Here is a 19,979-nt window from a genome sequence, read left to right as displayed (position 1 = left end):
ATACTTTAATGAATTATACTATAATTATACAATTTTATTGTAATTTGATTAAATTAATTAAAAAAAAAATTTAATAACGTGACATTTAAATATTTATTTTGAATTAATATTATTTTCGTGCGTACATTCATTGTCGTGCTAAAATCGATTTCACCCTAGTTGCCCTCTAATAAAGTTAAGGGAAGCAAATGGCAAAGTGGATAATGCAGGAAACTATCATTGCACTATTGGATAAGTTTTAAACAAGTAAGAAAAGTTTTATTTATTAAACAATATTATATAATTATTTCTACACATCTTAAATATACCGATTATTTTATCAAAAATTATAAAAATATATATCTACGTACATATTCGTGTATGATAACAAGGGGGACACTTTATCTACCGGGTAGAGTAAAAAAAAACTCAACGTTAACTGTAGATGATACACGAATTTTAAAATCGGTCGATGATATCTTTATTAAACCGAAAATTCGAATAAAAAAACGAATAAGAAACGGTACAACTTTTGAAAATACGATCAAACTATTATTCATTAATAGTATATGCAACACTAAAATGTGTTGAGTATTTAATATTTTAGCTGAAAAAACCGATAAGACATTTGTTGCCTTCTTTTGTTCCTAAGCAACCCCTGTCCCACACGAAGACGAAAGACAAGTATGGACTTTTAAAGTGACAGTATCGGACTACCTTGGCACCTGTCACCTGCGCATCTTGAAATGTACGAACCGAATCCGCAGCGAATGTGCGATGTTTCACAAACCAGCGAAAGAGAGCAAGCGAAATTGCAGAAGATCAGAGAACTGACAAGCATCTTAAAGGTTCATTCTTCAGGAAGTTGTAAATAACGAAACCCTCTCTCTTTCTTCTAACCTATATATATTTTTTCGTTGTATTTTCATTACATTTCTCTTCGATAATCTTATAATTTAAATTTATATTGTACAGGACACAGACAGGAATCTCACGATATGCGAAGAAATACTGACGATTTATGTGAAGAAACGATTAAAGGTATGCACAAAATATATATAATTCTTCTATATATAAATTATTTATGCGTCAATTTATTTGGTTACTTCCATTTTTTTATTGTGTGAATAATTATCGCGAGTAGGTACTGTATTCTTTTATTGAAACAATGATACATCAAATAATATACAGCCATGTACAAAATTATTAAACATTTTTTCTATTGTTTATCATATTTTTAAAAAATGTAACAAATTTATTTTTACTTCAATAATTGCTTAAAATTAAGTTTAGTTAAGATTTTAATTAAGAACGTGTACATTTTTTGGGAATTATTACGTAATTATATATTTACAAAATGTTTTATTTTTAAATTATAGATTGTAGCCCTTTTTAAATTCACATATGTGTGTTTTTTTGCTTCTTGGAAACTTTGTATCCTCTTCTGAGTCGATTGTTTAAATTCTCTTTATTCCATTGTTCTAATTCCGTTTATTCTAGTAAATTTACATTCTAAGATCGTTAAAATGTCTTTCGTGAAAATAAACAAAAATCTAAATTTTATTTTATGCAACAATTATCTCAAGTTAAAATTATTAAACAGATGAAATGTCATTCAATTATTACTATAAGTAGTTAAAAAAGTGATGCTACATTTATTTTGTCGTACACACTAAGAAATAAGAAAAATTTAGGACGTCTAATAATTTTGAACATGAGTGTGTAATATGTAATTATAATTATAATGCGCTCGATAAACATTAAATTTCTATAACATTTAGAAATTACGAAATTTTTATAATGCAAATTTCGTACAGAGATAAATAATACGCTTTGTTACGTTGCTTGTTCAAATGCATTCGTAAAGTATAATTTGATGGCTAACGCAAAACTATGACGCATTTGTTGATTATATTAAAAATGATAGTTATAAAAAGTCGATGCGTACTTTCTTAACGATAGTCGCACATTTAATTCTCGAAATTTACCATCCTCTGTACCAACCACCGGTTCGCAATGACAAGTTCGGATACCAACCGTGGTCATACAATTTGTAGCTACTCAATCCACCTAATCGATACCTGAGAAATCGAACGTATATATATCAATTGCTGTGAAAACTGCTGTCTCGAGATTTTTACATTCACACGTCAACAAGATATTTATCTGTACTATTTACCACGGTAACAGGGGGGTGTAAGCGTCTACATAACCCACGGAGAGCAAGCTTCTCTTTCCTAGTTTCCTTTCCCCTAAGACGTCCTGGACGCTCGGTTGAACTTGAAGACCCGCGTTCGCTTGCGAGGATACGTCATCGTTCTCGACCGCTTCTTCGGCCACGAGAGCTGCCGAGGCCAGCATAATCAATGACAGCAAAAGCTAAAACAATTGTCGATGAGTTGACGATATAATTAGTCACTGTAATTAGCGAAAGTGCTTTCGAACTGTCATTAAAATGTGCCGCAAAAAATGATACACAATAATAACGAATGAAAATAATATGGAATGAAAATTCTGAAAAGAATTGATATTTCTGAAATCAATGCGTTTTCTGATTGATTTATTTATTTTATACGCCGAGCGGATTAACAATTTCAAAATTAATGAAACACACACGTTTTGTTTTAATAATTTTCGTAATAAATTGCTTTTTTCTGAAATATAAAAATCTTCATTACACTTCTCGTAAATAATATATTAAAGACACGTGTAAAAATTAATCTAAATATAATTTTAATTGAATTAGTATATACGAATTTATAATTGTTTACCAGCAGCTTCATATTAACCGTGGCGCGCACTTACAAACTGATGCTGTTTAGGGGTTGATGCTTCTTTTATACCGAGCAAGTCTCGTTTGTTGAATTTATACCGAGTTCTAGATCCATCGCACGTATAACTAACATCCCGACTGACAACTATGCGAGACCACTCCCATGTAAAGAGTCGCCAAATGACATAACGAGCAATTCATTACTACTAATCCTCAAAATGAGACTGCGCGATATAAGGTAGATGAGAAATTTGAGTATTTTTATTTTTTTTTAATGCGAAAATAATTAAAAAATAATATTACAAAAAAAAAAATCAAATCTTATAAGTGTATAAAATAACGTAATGAAATTATGAGACAATATTTCACAAATTACATTACGTCAAATGCAAAAAGAAAGAAAGTTAAATAAGAGAATGTCCTTTTACTATTGTATTTAACTATTGTACAAGTTTATTGTAAAAATGCTCTACTTTCACGCGACAACAAGAACTAAGCAAAAAGTATTGACAAACTATTACAGTAATCGTTTGTTATTTTTATTAAACAATGCTTAAAAATATGTCGTAAGTAAATTGTCGTAAATGTAAATCTTTAAAGATCTTAAAGAATTTTTCACGCAAATTTTTTTACACTATTATTATTAAATTAAAATAATATTTTCTTAATTGATTTTTTATTATAGAAATAATTTTACTTTTTAAATACTCAGGTAGAACAGAAAGTCACAATCATGTCAAAATTTGTCAAAATGATCGAGAAATGAGTTTTTGTAGTCGTATACTCGTCATTTGATGTTATCTTGATATTATTGTGACTTTCTAAATAATCCTTTTATCTTTTAATTTTTTTATATAAAATAAATTATAATAATAATAAATTCAAAATATAATAAATTAAAATAGAAAATATAATGAATTAAAATATATTATATTCTGGCAAGAATCACACAAGTAAAAATTTTATTTGTTATTAAAATAAATGCAAGCAATATCTAATCTATAATACTTGAATTCGATTGAATAAAAACTCCGTATAAGATTATAATGTAATGCCGTGAAATATTCGTATGCAGTAATTAACTTGTTTCTAACCGTATAATAATCAATTTCGTTCAATAGCAATCGCTTTGATTACACATTTGCCACATTAATTCTATAATATAAAGATGTTTGTGAATTTAAAAATCAAATTAATGAAACAAAGAAACCATGTCATTCACATTATCATTCAATTAATTGCCGTTCGTCTTTCACATAAGGTATCTACTCCATCCAGTCGTGATATCACCTGTGCTAAAAAAAACATCGATTACGCAATCGCGAGCCCTTCCTTAAACGCGTGGCAAGTTTTTGTTTCATCCCTCTCTCGTCCTAAAGAGAGGTTTCGTCGACATCGCCAGACTAGGAAACGGCGACTTTCTCTAGACATACACTCTAAGAACAGGTTGTATTCACTTCTGTCTACTTACGAAAGTCCCAGCTAGGAAATATTCGAATTAACGCAATGTGTCGTCGTCCTTGTCGCCAGCGACATCGATCGAACACGACAAACGATACTTATTCGAATCGACATTTACTCTGTCATCAGCCTTTCGCAATAGCTGCCATAAATTCCCGTCTTTCTTCTATTGTCACAGTCGATTATAGCCGCGTACACCGTAACTGTTTTTATGGAATCGCTCGCATCAGTGAACATGTATAATAATTTATGTAACGACGATCAAGTCAAATGCAGATAAATGAAGAAATGTAAATCATTATACTTAAATAAAATGCTTATTATAAAGATCAAATTTCGAAAAATCTTTTAATAAATGTTGCAATAATTAACGTATGAATAATATTTGAGGAAGACAAAACTAATACAGGAATTTTTAATTTTATATAATTTTTTTAATTAAAAACAATTTTTTTATATTATTTTATTTACACTAAATTATACTATTTTTTTAAATTTACCATTTTTCATATAAACAGCCCATATTATAAGCTGTATTATATAATGCATTAACAGATAAATTTTTAATCAAACTTCTCTTTTTAACTTTTATTTTAATTAAAATTCCTTTAACTATTTCTAAGTAAGAAACGATAATGTTGTTCTTAAATTCGCTTTCTGTTTCAAATGCGTATGTTATGAATGTAAGATTATAAAACTATTAACTTATATATAAGAAAGTTTGTTACGAAAACCATTTTTTTCCGCATTTCCGTTTTTCCACAGTTATCGATGGAATAGAGATTTTTCTGTACTCATTAGACAAGCTATCACAAGACTCAGAGAGCGAGAAACAGAAAGAGAAAAAGAGAAAGAAATAGATATTGGCACTAAACATAAATTAATTTTACGCCTACACGCACCGGTGAATCCCCTTTCACTTAGGAAGTTAAAAGAAAAATGTAGAAATGCAAACGTTCACGAAAGATAGAGTCCATCATAATTTTAACAGTTGGAAAAAAATTAATTTTCTTAAATTTTTTTAATTAAAATATTTAACAAAAATATCCCAATCCTTTGCATTAAACAAAATATTTATCTAGAATCAAATTTATTATATAAATAGTGATAAATTAATTTCTTATTTATACAGATTAAGAAAATTAATTGATTAAAAATAAAGTAATCAAAATTTAATAATAAAATAATTAAAAATTAAACATTTAATATTAATAATAATATTATATATACTTTTGTTAATTAATTAAATTAAATATATTAATTATAGTAAATATTATTAATTATTTTTTCTTTAATTAAATTAATTAAGAAAATTTCTCATTATACGTTATGTTCTCAAAATAAAAATTAAATTATTGTTTAGCAATCAAGGAACCTTTTATTTAAAAAAACAAATTGCTGTTGACAACAGAAAAAATGATGAAAATTTAATTTCACGTTAAAAATAATTTCACGTTTTCTCTGAAAATTATAGAATATTGCCATTTACTACACACAGGTATATCGCTTTTATACGTGCAATTAAACTAGAAAAAAGTTTGTTTAGCCAAAATTCTTTTTTATATTCTCTCTCTCAGTGACAGTATTAATGATTCACAAGCACGGATTTCGCCGTTGCTGCACCTGTCTTACGTCGTATCGCTTCAGTTGCCGCAAATCAATGAGTCGGCCCGTGCAATTCAAGTGAAACTCGACATTTCTTTCCTCGATATTATGCAAAATTTATCCCCGCCAGCTAAGTTATTATTTAGCGAAATCTACACCGTCGCAATTTGCCGGCAGTCATCGTGGAGTTCTGAAACGAGAAGCTTTCGCCCGATCTGACGTTTCACATGTTAAAAACATTCCTTACACTTGTGACTTTTAAATCAGTTGTCATACTTTAATCAAAATTATTAAACAATATACCGCACCGTGCGACTTGTGACGTAAAACAAATTGCGTAAAAAAATAAATAACATGTGTGAATCTGTCGAATAAAGTAAAGAATAACGATATAAACCGCGCCAACTGTTTTTGATAAATGCAAAAGTGTGATGTGTCTTAGTTTGCACGATTATTGAAACTTAACGTGTAATTTGATTCAATGAGTATGCGATTTTAAGTGTCAAAATGGAATCGCGTACACGAATACTTATTTTCTATTTATTATACATCGTGTGCGCTTCTGAAGTGCTGGCAGAAGAAGTCGAGTCCAGAGCGAGATCCCCAGGAACGGGAGACGTCGAGGATCTGACGTTGAGACTAGATACGCCCATACAGGAAACTGATGGAACCGACAGACAATCCGCGTATTACCTACGCGATAAGAGAGCTCTCGGTCTTCTGCTGTCAGGTTTGGCCCAGATCTTCGGCTACACAGTGACTCCGGTTCAAATCGGCTCGCTGCCGAACCCGACGAGCATCGCGACGTCGAACGCACCCAGGATGACAGGTAACGTCGTGGGACAACAAGTTGCGTCCACCCAACCGACGTCAGCGAACGCGACAGCACCGAGGCAACAGGAAACTCTCAGATTCACCGGCGTGGTAAACTTCGGCAATAATTCGGACATCGTAGGGCATCTCCAGCGTTACGAACAGATCTTTCACGGTCGTCAAAATAATGCGACAAATGTGATTTCGCAACCGGTATTGATGCCGATGCCTCCCGCAACAGTTTCATTAGACCCGAAAGCGAACTCGGTGACCAGGCCACCTCTGTTGGCGCCATTCTTCGTGAAGATTCCGCTGCCGATCGCGCCTGATCTTCCACCAGCCACAATACCAATTGAGAACTTCAAGTTTTCGTATCCCGCCCCGGCAGTTTCAATCCTGAGTGAATCGAACGAAAGTGAAACACCGGTTCAGAAAGAGCAGGAAACGATATATAGAAATAACAATAACACAGAACGATACACGGTGGAGAAAAAGAATATCTACAATGGAAAAGACATGATTAAACCGGTGAACCATTATACTCATCAATTAAACATCAAGCCGAGCTCACAACAAAACGACAAACAGCAACGTAAACAGGAAGAGCGTATCGAGAGACTGCAGGAGCAGGAGGAGCAGAGAAACTGCGACAAGAACACACATAAAGAGAACGAGGTAACCGAGAGAAACAGAAATCGAGGAAAAGAGATTGCTGATCGAAATCGAGAACATGCTTCCAAATACGAGTTAGCGGAGGAGAAGAAACCGTCACACGACGATGATGAAGACGAAGATGAAGATTCCGATGAAAGATACGAGGAACATAGCAGTCAGGCAAATAAGTCTTCGAAGCAGCCTCCAGGAGAACATGAGAGCGAGGAAACTGAGGACGACGAGTCTGACGAACAGTTTCGTGGATATAAGCAACCTGGGAACTTGGACAAGTACATAGAAGTGGGCTACAACCAGCAATTACCTATCGGCGACTACTTCCATGAGGGTAACCCTGAAGTGATCCGTGACAGCTACGGCGAGATATTAGACAATAAGAAACTGGAGGATGACAGAATCGCCGGGTATATTAGTATGTTCAAGCATCATCCGTATGTGTACGATTCACAGGGCGTTCGTGAACCGAATGATGCGTCTGGAGAAGATGAAAGGGAGCCATCTGACGGTTATGACGAACACTTGATTAGATTACAAAAGCTCAGAGAAGAATATGCCTTGCCGAAAAGTAAGTACGAGGAATACGACTTGAACGACGAGGATGAAGCGAAAAGAGACGACAGAAACAACGAAAGAATTCAGAACCGCACATTAACAAATCCCAAAATAAGACCTATTTATAAGGAAGATAATCGCCCAAAAATACCAACCACTGGACTGACCAAAAATATTTTGCGTGATGATTCTGTGACAAAATTCGAGAATGCAAAGTCTCAGGAAGAGACCGATTTCGCAAGACATATTCCTCTAATCGTACCCATACGCTACCTTGATACGAACGATAAGGTGCAGCAGGCAACGACGCGGCAGCTGAGTTATGAAGAATCAAATAAATTGGCGAGCGGCAGACTTTCCAAAGATAACGTCGATTTAACTCTTCGAACGTCAGCCAAAGAAAAGCTGACTCCGCAGATCGGTTTGCCCGAGAGACCGCGACAGTTGCACGAAGGCGAGCAGAAAGAACTGCAAGTATGGCCGCCGCCTTTCGATTATGCCTTTGACAATACGGCACCGGCCAACACCATTATTTCACCAAACTATCCTTCACCCAACTATCCTCCCAACTATTACCAACATGTTAAAAGTATCGCGGCAAATGACGCGAACAGTGACAGCTCTTCGGAACAACCTTCCGGTTACCTGGTGGTCGTTGGTAACCCGGCACATCCTTATCGATATCCTTATAATGTTTACTATTTCCCTAACGAAAATATAAATCCGCAAAATCAAGATTCTCATCCCAATAGCCACGGTACATATTTACGAGATCAAGTTTATGTTCCTCAACAAAATACTAATCAACAGTTTATTCGGAAAAACTCTAATCTCACCGAATACAATCTGAACAAGACCACGAGGGCTCCCTATCATCAACCTCACGAAGCTTCAACTAATGCTCTCAATCGTTACAGATACATTTTTGGCGAACACATTCCTGATACTTCCAAAGAACAGTCGGTTAATATTGACATAAGGGATCACCTTTCTAATATAAACAACTGGTCTAGCAAAATATATCAATCGCAAGCCAAGCAATCTCCTCCAATCTTCGCACAGTTGCAGAACGTGGCGTCTTCAAATCAGAACGTGCAAAGTAGGCCTTCAAATTCGCGTTATTCGCAGCCAGTAGTGAGACAGAGAAGGCCCCAAGCAGGCCAACCAAGGCGACCAGGTCTGGTTTTTCAAGCAGAGGACCAACGCAAGGATGATGCAAAGATGAAGATCCTGCGGCCGATCCCGACAGGTAGACCTTTCGACGATCCCCAGAGTGCACACGATTTCTTCGGTTTCAACAGGGACGATTATAGCTTTGCAGGCGAAAGCAGTGACGCATTGAAAGTTGCCGAGGAGAATGGTAAAATTGTGAAAGACCCAGACGCGCCCCTCGATCCGGTAGTTTATCATTATGATAAGGAAAGTGTCGTGAAACACGCCGACGAACCGGAAAATGATACGGAGAAAGCCAAAGTCACAGAGTACCGGAACAAAGTGGCGACCTTAAAGATATCGGAACAGAGGCAATTAAAACCAAACGGACCAATCCGTTACGTGGACTTTATACGCAATATTTAACTGTGTTATCTTATGGAAAGAATTCTAGTAAAATATACATACAATGCGCGAGCGTTGTTAATTAATTTATATAATATTAATAAAATTTATTTCAAATGATATGGAAAATTTAATATGTTTTATATAGCATCTGTTGCTGGGACAAAATTTTCAAATTGTATTTAATTTGAAAAAAATTTGCGTTATTAAAATGTTATTAATTGTTAGATAAAATAATGACATATAATGTAAGCATATACGTATAATTTATCTGAGTATAATAAATTAATATATAGTACTATAATATACTCTCTCTTTTTTTCTTTCTTTTTCATTTTAATATAATAATATCTTGATGTCACATAAATACAGTGTACACATACATATACATTCTCATATAAAATAAAATTTGTACAAAACAATCATGTGACAGGAATATATATTATAAACTAAAAAGAATTTGTCATACAATTGAATAATTTTCGTGATTTATTTCAACAAAGAAATTATTGACTTATTTAATATTACGAATAAATCACAAATCAAATAACATTTGATGTTTAATTAGAAGAGAGAAAACAATATACTTTGTTAGAGACTTTGTAGTTAAAAATTTAATGTATTTGTCACTAAATTATTTAATATTAAATACTTAATTATATTTTAATGACGATAAAAGCTCCAAATTTTAGATCTTTATCAATAAATAAATATTCTAAAAAAGTTTTTTATAAATTAAAGAAAAAACTTGTACATATCTCATCTTATGTACGAAAATATCTTTTAGCGCCTGTGCATATGTTGCAGGAAAAAAGGGAAGAGATACAAAGAAGAACCGAGTTGGAAACCAGGATGACTGAAATACTGGAAAATTTAAAAACGCGATTGTTGTTTGAATAAATGTCAAATTTCAAGTATATATTGCCCATCTTTATTTATTATGATATAAGGATATATATCATTATGTTACATATGTTATTAGGTTCTATCTCGTAAGAAAATAAAATTATACGTTCTGCGAATGTGAATTTATTAAATCTTTATTAAATCCCTGTTTAAAATTAAACTTTCTAATTAAAACATTAAAGTGTAATTTTGTTAATTTCATATACAAATGTTTTAATAGGCAATAATGACACTTACACTTACTCGCGAATAAATAAAGAAGAGACTTACGATTTATTTGTGTACCTAGTATTTCGTAATTTATTAATTATGGAAGAAGTCCTTCAACTGTTGGGAGTTGAATGTCCAGTGAACGATCTTTTCTTCGAGGATTCCTACAAAATCTGCAAAGTCTTTCAAAGGAAAAGTATTACGATTGACCACGAGGGGGAAATTATGTTAAGAAATGTGAGTGATAGATAATGCTTCTCTAAAATAAAACATGACATAATTTAAAAAATTAAGATTAATTAATTAATTAATTTAAGAATTCTTGTAAATACCTTAAAAATTATTGCGCATAAAATTATATACTCTGCTTTTCAAAGAATATTAAAAAGAAATAAAAAGAAAAGAAAGAGATTCTTAGAGAATATGTATATCAAAATTATTGAAATTCAATTCTTTTTAAATAGATATACTGATTGCATATGTTTGTATATTCATAAGGTATTTCATTTCAACTCTTACTTTAAATAATTCCCTTGCTTTTAGAGCTCTGGACGTATTAATAATAATATTATTTAAGATGTAAGAGTTATATAAATGAAACACATGATTTAGAACAAGAAAGATAAAATCAATATCTTGTTTCAGGACGTCAGACTACTTTTCAAATGTTATTTGATTATGATGAATTACAACAATTCTCATCGATATATAACACTTGTACAAAATATAGAATCTAGATCAAGATCACAAGAGACGATGTCTTTTTTAAAGTTCTGCTGCTATCATACTTAAGGTCATCTTGATGATTCAGCCATTCTTGATTAGAAGATTTTGTTACTACTGCTGTGGCTTCACAGAATTTATAGGCTCATTAGTAACATTACCTGGATTTTCTACATTTATGATTATATTGTATTTATTTAATTCATTTCTGCACGTCCGATAATATCCACTGAGCTCAGTATCGCATCTTCTGTGTTGTTTCTCAGGGTTACAATATTGTCGAGACAAATCATGAAATTTGGTCTATCTTTCGTCACATTCCAGCAATGCTGCATCAACTCGTACAATGCTGGTGGACAGTTGAGAGGTTTCGGCAGCTTGCCCCCCGAACGCACATACTCTAATACTTGGAAATTATCTCTGGCAGGATAAGGCTGCTCACCCAATGACATAATTTCCCACATTAGCACTCCGAATGCCCAAACATCGCTTTGCAAAGTAAATATTCCATCCACCAAAGATTCTGGTGCCATCCAACGAACAGGGAGCAAACCCCCTTTCTAAAACACAATATTAGCGTAATAAATTATTTTGCAGAAATCGTCTACATATTTTTACGTAAAAATTATGCGCAGTTTAAAATGAATTGATCTTTCTTCCTCTATGCAAATGAAAAATGAACTTATTTTTTCACATTCTAATCAGCTTACAAATATTTAATATTATTACGATATAAAAGAAGAAAACAAAGTTTTATTTTTTTTTTACACACACAAATAATTGTATTCTTTTGTTTACTTTCATTTATTAAATAACTGTTTTTACCTTGCGGTAATACTGATTCTTGTAAATGTCTCTAGCTAGTCCGAAATCGCCAATTTTCACAATACGATTTTCGCGATTTCTCGAGGTTATTAAACAATTTCGACACGCAAGATCTCTATGCACAATGTGCAATTTTTCTAAGTAGCAACAACCTCGCGCAACATCTTCACACATGGCGAGTAAATCTTGCAGACGCAAAGCTTGCGAATCTAACGGATCCAATGTCCGACTCTCTCTTAAATATTCGAGTAAATCAGTTTCCATTAATTCTAATATGAGCCACGGTGAATCCGCGTCCATACAAATTCCCAACAATCTTAGAACATTTGTATGGCGAAAGTGGCTCATAAGTTTGGCTTCTCGCAAGAATTCTGTTATCTGTTGCGAGGAAGCATTTTTTCGTAGCATTTTTATGGCGACAGGCATTGTATCCGAACCTTCCAAATTCTTGACGGTTCCTTTAAATACCTAGAAAATATTTTATAATTAATACAAATTGATAAAATGCACGTTAAGATTAAATTTAAATTATTTAACTAATTGTAAATCAGTATTGTAAACAATATGAATAAATAAAATAAATTGTTTTTATTAAAAAATATCTTTATCTCAAAATTTTCCGATTAAGAAATTAACAAAAATTCTTATAAGAGAATATATTTAAGCAATGACAAATTAGTCTTTACCTTTCCAAATTCACCGCTGCCTAAAAACTTTGTTAGATTAATTTGCTTTTTTTCGACTATGGTAAGTGTAAATTCGTTTCGATTAAATTGCAACTTAGCGTAGAACGCATTTGATTCGACGTTCCCAGTTTGAGGTATTTCGTATAGAGTTGCTAATTCCATGTTGGTAATTGTTGAAAACAAAACATGTTCTTTGTTACTTCCTTTCCATTGTCGATATGCTGATAAATAACATTATAATATACTATTATTAATATTATGTATCGAAAAATTTAAATCATTTTTAACAAAAAAACTAATGTTACAGAACTCTATATAGATATGTTCCAAATCTAATATATCAAAAGATCTGAAATGATGTGCAATTAAAGTCCGAAATTTATATCAGATGTACTTACAATAATACAAACAGCAAGTGCAGATTACAGCGATTACAAGCCCAATTGTTAATTTAATTATTAGATCATAATACGTAACAGATATTTCGATAAATTCTGTTAAATCAATGATTTCGCTCGATTTACTCCAGTTTCCCAAACCGTAAGCGTTTTCAGCCCGCACGCGAAATTGATATTTCTGATTCATGTTCTTTGTAATTACCCAGTAATTTTCTGTTCCGTTGTAATATAAATTCCAATCTTCGTTTTTATCAGTCTGATTACTTTCCTTGTAATTATATTTGACAATTAAACCTTCCAATCGATACAAAATCACTTTTAAATCCTGAGTTTGCACGGGTTCCCAATTTAACTGATGCGTAAAATTTTGAAATTTCGTTAAAGTAGGCACCCCAGGAGCACTTGGAACATCACCTTTGTAACACAAAAGTACAATTTAAAGTCCTTTTTATGTACATACTTTTACTTAGAACTTTACTATTTAAATTCTAATTTTAAAAATTTATTAAAATATTTCTAAAAAGTAAATACATCATATTATAATAAATTCATGTACTTTACCACGTGTTTTAAAACTAAATTCTTCATCAGGCGGCCACATAAATTCTTCCTCAGAATTGCAATATCGCAACATCAAACGGAATTTATATAAAGTTGCTGGCAGTAAATTTTCTATATAGTACTCTACTGTATAATTATACGCTTTAGTATTATTTGCGATTTGCCACAATTGCGTTCCAACTTCACTGTACTTTAGTGTGTAATGGGTTATATTATCGCTAAGAATCCACGAGATATTTATATTATTTATATTGGACCCGCTCAGAGTCAAATTATTCGGTTTCGGATACATGTAGACATTTTTCAATAGACTGTCATTGAATAAGTTACTGAAATCAACTGGATACACTCGCACATATGTCATGTATTCCTGTCCTGGCACCAGCTGATGGCTTGTCATAAAGAACTTGCCATCTGCCGTACGTTCGAATTTATTGATAATGTCGTATTCATCTAGAATAATTCCTTTTTCTGTGCCATTTGTAAAAGAGATTGATAGCCAATGCACTTCGTAATTCACTGCTACGCAGTTTATGTTTTTGGGTGGCATCCAATAGACTATCGCCAAAGCAGGCGTTAGAACTTGAACCGTTACATTTTCAGGTGCGTTAAACTTGGTGGCAGCAGTTTTTAGAATTGTATCCTCCCCGAATTGCAACTTCATCGATAACTTGTTGACATATAAATTAGTTAATGCAAATTTCAATGTGTACGTTGTGAGCGCAGTTAAATTTTCTATTTCATAATGTCGTTTGTACGTTTCCACATAAAATTTGTCAAGCTCATTGTTCAAACATGTCTGATAGCTCACGGAGATATTATATATGGTGGTGGGTAAGTTGTATTTTTTACATCCATCAATGGGAACCGATTCCGGGATGTTTAAGACAATGCTGTTTGCAGTTGTCGTCGCTTCTTTCAAAAAATTAATTACTTTGGATTGAAACTCTTTTATGTCAGGTATCAAACATTTTGTTGGAGGATATGGTTGTAAAGAATTACTAAAAGCTGGCCTCATAAAATAAATGGGCTCCAAAATATTTACTTTTCGAACATATTTTAATGCATTTTCTTTGCTTTCGAGAAGCGCATATTTTTTTTCTAAAATGTAGATTACTCGCTTGTAGTTAGCGTACATGTAAATATTCATCTTGTCAATCAATAATTCTTTGAAATCTATTTCATTGTTTTCAACCTTTAAAATCAAGTTGCATGTACAACCATAAATGTCTGTTGCGATTAAATGAATTATTAATTTTATATGCACTCTCCAGTATATTAGTGGCTTGTCAATATTCGTGTAATCAACTTGCATTAAGCTTGCAAATTTTAATTGTTCTTTGTATGAGCAGGAACAGTTGTTTTCCAAAAAAGGTTTTATATTTTTTCCATTGAAATCTGATTGCATTGTCTCATAGTGATCAACTGGCAAAGTAAATTCCTGCCAATAAAGATATCTGAAAAAAATTGTATAATAAAATATTATTGTAACTAAATGTCACACCACATGCACGAAAACTGTATAATTATTTAAAATTTTTGTAATTTTATGTCAGTTTATTATTCCATATTTTGTGATCTGCAATCAGAATCATATAAGTTATATTAAAAAATTATAAAGCAAATTTTTAATATGTTCGCTTATATGATGTTATTATGTACTATTTGTAAAACACGCGTTTCTGATCTTTCTTTAGTCACTAGTACACACTAATATTAGTAAATGTAATGTTTAATAAAATTGATGACTATGTGTAAAACCATTCATATAGTGAAACGTCGTGTATTTGTTAATTAAAAGAAACAAAGTTAATTATTTTCTTAGCTGAATAAAATTTAATGTACCCTGTAGACGGCAGCACATTAAAATTTTTAATCATTTTATTTCTCTGTAAAATATTATCGCGTTTGACTATTCCATCTTGCCATAATGCTAAGTCTAGCTTCATAAACTTGCTAGTCTCTTTACTATATTCTATCCAATAAAGACTTTTTGCCACCCAATCGATGCGAAGACTGTCCGCACCGCCGTTTTCGAAATTAATTATTTTTGTACAATTACTTTTTATTTCGAATGTGTATAGATCAAAATCACATGTCATTAGCTTCGACATGTATACAATATCATATATCCAATAAAGCTTACATTCCCGTTCTGAGTAAACCATTTCAATTCTACTTTCAAGTCTATCTACTATGTTAAACAATGTATTTTTTAAATTTTTAAGCAAAAAGCTCTGCAAATCCACATCCAATACGTTTAGCGTATTATTTTCCGAGACGATCAATAATAAAGGTATTGGATTTTCATGCGTGGTGGACACATTGATGAAATCCGTGTAAAGACCGGCACCAGCTTCATTATGTGCTTGTACTTTAAAATAGTACATTGTATCAGGTTTTAAATTGTACGCTTTGTATTGCAACATGTGTTGTGCAGCTGAAATATTGGCGACATGTATAATTGTCGTTAAATTCTCGATAAAACAATACTGGACCACGTATTTTTGTATCACTCCATTAGTAAATTCAGGTTTGTTCCATCTTTAAAGGAAAAAAACTTTAATCTTGTTATTTTTAGTATATTTCGGATAGTATTAGTAACAGGCAAAATTATTCTTATATATATATATATATTTATATATTTATATAGCAAGTTAAGAATTTAAATTTCTTACCTAAATGTCACAGAAATGTTGTCTTTCTCTATTAATCTGTTGCTAAAATCCACGAATGCTCTGGGAATTGTTGGCGTACTTGGAAAAATGTCTGCAGAAACTTAATTGTTTAATTAATTAATTAATAATTAATTTTTGTATAATTATTTAAAAGAATCGAGAGTACAATTAAATCTTTATAGAGATTTTAAAATCGTATACCGTAAGTATATCATAATTATATGTAAGAATTTTAATTTAAAAAATTGGAAATAGATAAAATAAGAGAATTTTTTAATATTAATAAAAAAATAGTCTAAAAAAATAATCTTATAACAAATAATTGAGAATTTCAAGATTTTCTTACTTTAAATGAAGAGGAAACAAAAAAGAGAAACATAAACTACAAATTGATGAATATTAATCAATAGCCAGCATTGAGTTTTAAAATAATTATAAATAATAAATAAATAGTACTTTTTGTTTTTAAAACTTAGAAACACACATAATTACTATCATTAAATAAAAACAAAGAAAATCTTAATAAAATAAAAATCTTTCACAGAAAATAAATACGTTATAATGAATAAAAATTTTTCAACGGTTACACTGCGTTTATCAATTATCAAAATTTTATTGTTTATTAATTAAGAATTAAAAAATATAAGATTTGTGACTGCTTATAAACGACGTAGCTATCAAAATAATGAGATTAATTTTATGTTTTTTTTCTCCTTTGAACAATATAATTTTTATTTACATTCCTTTATTATTAGATATTTCTTTCGATTTATAGTTATCATTTAAATTTATTTTTCTTGAATTTGAAAAGTTAAATCATTTCATAACTTTTTAATAATTCAATTTTATTTTAATAACATCTTATACGTTTTTTAAAAATAAACTCTTACCGGCTTTATTTAACACTGTTATGTTGTCAGAGGAAATATTTGATAACATGAAGTGATCATTGATTTCAAAGGCTGATATATCCTGTTAAAAAAAAATATACATTGTATAATTTGTAAGAGCCCGTGAAATAGTTTGATAAATATATGAGCGATTGGATAGTATTTCGCAGATAAATATAAATCGATGAAGTAATGAAAAAGCAAATTTCTAAGTAACGAAATTAATAAATACGCGAATAAATATCTACTCTTAACAATTTAAAGTAACTTTTAGCTTAAACATGCGTTAGAAATCGCGTAAAGTTTGCAAATGATCTACTTTTAAAACTGCAGATTATTTTACTTTACGTTGATCCATCCATTATTTGCATTCGCATTATTATGCATTAAATATATTTTGTATTTAACATATTATGTATTTTAAAATAAATATTATATAATATTGTATTTTGCATTATCTTTAATAAAAAGAATAAAAAATTAGAATAAATGAAGAATAGCATATAATATATAGCATTTGTGAGTGACAGCTGTTGCGCATATTGATTTGTTTATTGGTCCTAATTGAAAGCTAATTTGAAATTCCATTGTACCGCTCTTCTACTTTGAATTTAGTAGCTGTTTTGTTACGCAAAAATACAATTTATTTTGACTCAAATTATTTTGATTTTTCACATTAAAATATATAATAGTTAAATAAAAAAAGTTTACTATATATAAAAGTTAATAAATATAAATACATATGTAAAAAAATAAAAATATTTTAGAAATTATAAACAAATCGTGTATCACATACATGTTTATCAGTTTAGCGAAGGATCAATGGAATAATTAATTTATATTAAATATCCATATTTAAAAAATTTCATTTTTATAGTTAAATTTTATATTGTCTAAAGTAAGTTTAATTTTGTATTATATAACATGGATTTTTAAATGTGTAACACAAAATTACCAAATTTTATTTATGATTTTTTTATATCATTAAAATTCTTAATTAAATACAGTTATTAAAACAATTTAAAACAAGTAATTTATTATCTGCAATATACATATAACATTTAGTTTTCTTCGTGAAAAGAATCTCTTACCGATATAAATTTAGATCAGGAGTACATGAAAATACTTGAAGACTTACCAGAGTTACATCATATTCCAGATTTTCCAACAAAGTCGCGATAGTCACTCTCGTTAGCATTGACACTTTCAACAAAACACATAATGTTTTTAACGTTTCTAACATAATAATTTTTACTTGTAGTTGTTTGTACTCGATCATCTTTTTCGTAGTTCGACTAGTGACCAGTAGCTATCTATGTTTCATACGATCTTCTCAATGATTCAGATACACTAATCGAATCAATGTTTCTTCACGTCTCTTGATATATTCTTTGTAACATGTTGAGTTCATGCCTGTGTGTATATAAATTGAGAGTATTTATTTTTTAATGTGTTACTTTTTACGACTCTTCTCTTGTGGAATAAGAATTAATAAATGGTACTAGGTAAATGAAATTATTGGAATAGACAAATAAATCTTGTGACTCAGGCTTGGCAAATTTTACTATTTAAATTTAATTTAGAAACATGGTTTAATTTGAAGTTACACTGCTATCGCGATGTCAAAAGTCATGAAGACGGTGAAAGGGTAAAATTGTGAGTGAAAATACATATAGAACATATTTATATACATATGTAAATACATATATACGTACTAGGTTTACTTGACACATTCAGCTGATTGTGACGCTGCCGCACTTCTACAGTCTAATAATTTATTCATTATGAAAATAGTAAAATTTGATGGATAATAATTAATTTCTCTGAAACCGTGTTGTGAAAACTAATCAACTTTTGCAAAAAGTTTTGATAATTCAAGGTCTTTATGTATAAAAAAATGAAATTATTGGTACTATTTTTTCAATATTTTTTTACCTATTATATTCGAGAAAATCGCGTCCCTTCGTAAAAATAGCTGTAAAATCAGCCATAATTAAAATAATAATTATTTTTTAATGGTTTAGTGAATCAAATTGAATTTTTTTTAATAACTTAGAGATAACAAAGGAAGAGTTTCTCAAAGTTTCATCAATTTTGTACCATTTTTAGATAGCTCAGATACATCCTTAATTTTTAATAAATTATAGTATTCAATGTAATTATTCATTTAATTAATTATCTCTCCACAGATCTGGACAAAATACATTTACATTATCAATGATAAATCCTTTTTTGTGGCAAGATATAAATAAGAAACCTACCTAAAAAAAATTTTGTAATTGTATAAATAATAAATTGTTGTAAATAATTGTAATTTATAATTATAAATAATATATATTTTTTATTTCTTATCATTCAATCATGTTTTGACTTCAACATTTTGACAAACAACTAGAAATTGATTACGCATATATTATTGTCCTTGATTCAATCAAATATACAATACGCATTATTTTGCATTAAATTTTATTAAGAAAAAATACATTCATTATTATTTTGTCAGTGATTTTATACAATAATTTCATTATAAAAATCATTATATTCGATTATATGAGAGTCTTAAAAAGTAACACATTCAAAAATAAACACTCTCAATTTATATACACACAGACATGAACTCAACATGTTAAAAAGAATCCATCAAGAGACATGAAGAAACATCGATTCGATTAGTGTATCTGAATCATTGA

General features: G+C 30.6%; 4 protein-coding genes across 4 annotated transcripts; 2 read left to right on the top strand and 2 right to left on the bottom strand.

The window, feature by feature from the left end:
• Positions 1–653: 653 nt before the first annotated feature.
• Positions 654–10,428, top strand: LOC140670215 (uncharacterized). Its single transcript, XM_072900790.1, has 3 exons — positions 654–827; positions 955–1,020; positions 10,220–10,428. Exons 1-3 carry the CDS (start codon positions 726–728, stop codon positions 10,310–10,312), a joined length of 261 nt encoding a protein of 86 aa, XP_072756891.1. The 5' UTR covers positions 654–725; the 3' UTR covers positions 10,313–10,428.
• On the bottom strand, positions 1,749–2,819 carry LOC140670214 (uncharacterized). Its single transcript, XM_072900789.1, has 3 exons — positions 2,751–2,819; positions 2,159–2,358; positions 1,749–2,060 (listed from the first exon to the last, which is right to left on the bottom strand). Exons 1-3 carry the CDS (start codon positions 2,760–2,762, stop codon positions 1,964–1,966), a joined length of 309 nt encoding a protein of 102 aa, XP_072756890.1. The 5' UTR covers positions 2,763–2,819; the 3' UTR covers positions 1,749–1,963.
• On the top strand, positions 5,683–9,648 carry LOC140670489 (uncharacterized). Its single transcript, XM_072901103.1, has one exon. It carries the CDS (start codon positions 6,326–6,328, stop codon positions 9,431–9,433), a length of 3,108 nt encoding a protein of 1,035 aa, XP_072757204.1. The 5' UTR covers positions 5,683–6,325; the 3' UTR covers positions 9,434–9,648.
• An 880-nt stretch (positions 10,429–11,308) lies between the features above and the next one.
• On the bottom strand, positions 11,309–19,510 carry LOC140670516 (proto-oncogene tyrosine-protein kinase ROS-like). The gene is made up of 9 exons (XM_072901158.1): positions 18,428–19,510; positions 17,290–17,371; positions 16,400–16,490; positions 15,567–16,265; positions 13,722–15,178; positions 13,161–13,574; positions 12,763–12,983; positions 12,077–12,544; positions 11,309–11,811 (listed from the first exon to the last, which is right to left on the bottom strand). Exons 1-9 carry the CDS (start codon positions 18,566–18,568, stop codon positions 11,449–11,451), a joined length of 3,936 nt encoding a protein of 1,311 aa, XP_072757259.1. The 5' UTR covers positions 18,569–19,510; the 3' UTR covers positions 11,309–11,448.
• Between the last annotated feature and the right edge of the window lie 469 nt (positions 19,511–19,979).

Source organism: Anoplolepis gracilipes, chromosome 10, assembly GCF_047496725.1.
Source record: "Anoplolepis gracilipes chromosome 10, ASM4749672v1, whole genome shotgun sequence".
NCBI classification, from domain to species: domain Eukaryota; kingdom Metazoa; phylum Arthropoda; class Insecta; order Hymenoptera; family Formicidae; genus Anoplolepis; species Anoplolepis gracilipes.
This window is presented reverse-complemented; position numbering and strand designations above follow the sequence as displayed.

Coding starts and splice junctions, on each gene's coding strand:
- LOC140670215 (XM_072900790.1), top strand. CDS start 726: ATGTACGAACCGAATCCGCAGCGAATGTGCGATGTTTCACAAACCAGC. Junction 828..954: donor AACTGACAAGCATCTTAAAG/GTTCATTCTTCA, acceptor TATATTGTACAG/GACACAGACAGGAATCTCAC. Junction 1,021..10,219: donor ATGTGAAGAAACGATTAAAG/GTATGCACAAAA, acceptor CATATGTTGCAG/GAAAAAAGGGAAGAGATACA.
- LOC140670489 (XM_072901103.1), top strand. CDS start 6,326: ATGGAATCGCGTACACGAATACTTATTTTCTATTTATTATACATCGTG.
- LOC140670516 (XM_072901158.1), bottom strand. CDS start 18,568: ATGATCGAGTACAAACAACTACAAGTAAAAATTATTATGTTAGAAACG. Junction 16,491..17,289: donor AACAGTGTTAAATAAAGCCG/GTAAGAGTTTAT, acceptor AAGTTTCTGCAG/ACATTTTTCCAAGTACGCCA. Junction 15,179..15,566: donor AATGTGCTGCCGTCTACAGG/GTACATTAAATT, acceptor AATTTTTTTCAG/ATATCTTTATTGGCAGGAAT.
- LOC140670214 (XM_072900789.1), bottom strand. Junction 2,061..2,158: donor TACACCCCCCTGTTACCGTG/GTAAATAGTACA, acceptor TCGATTTCTCAG/GTATCGATTAGGTGGATTGA.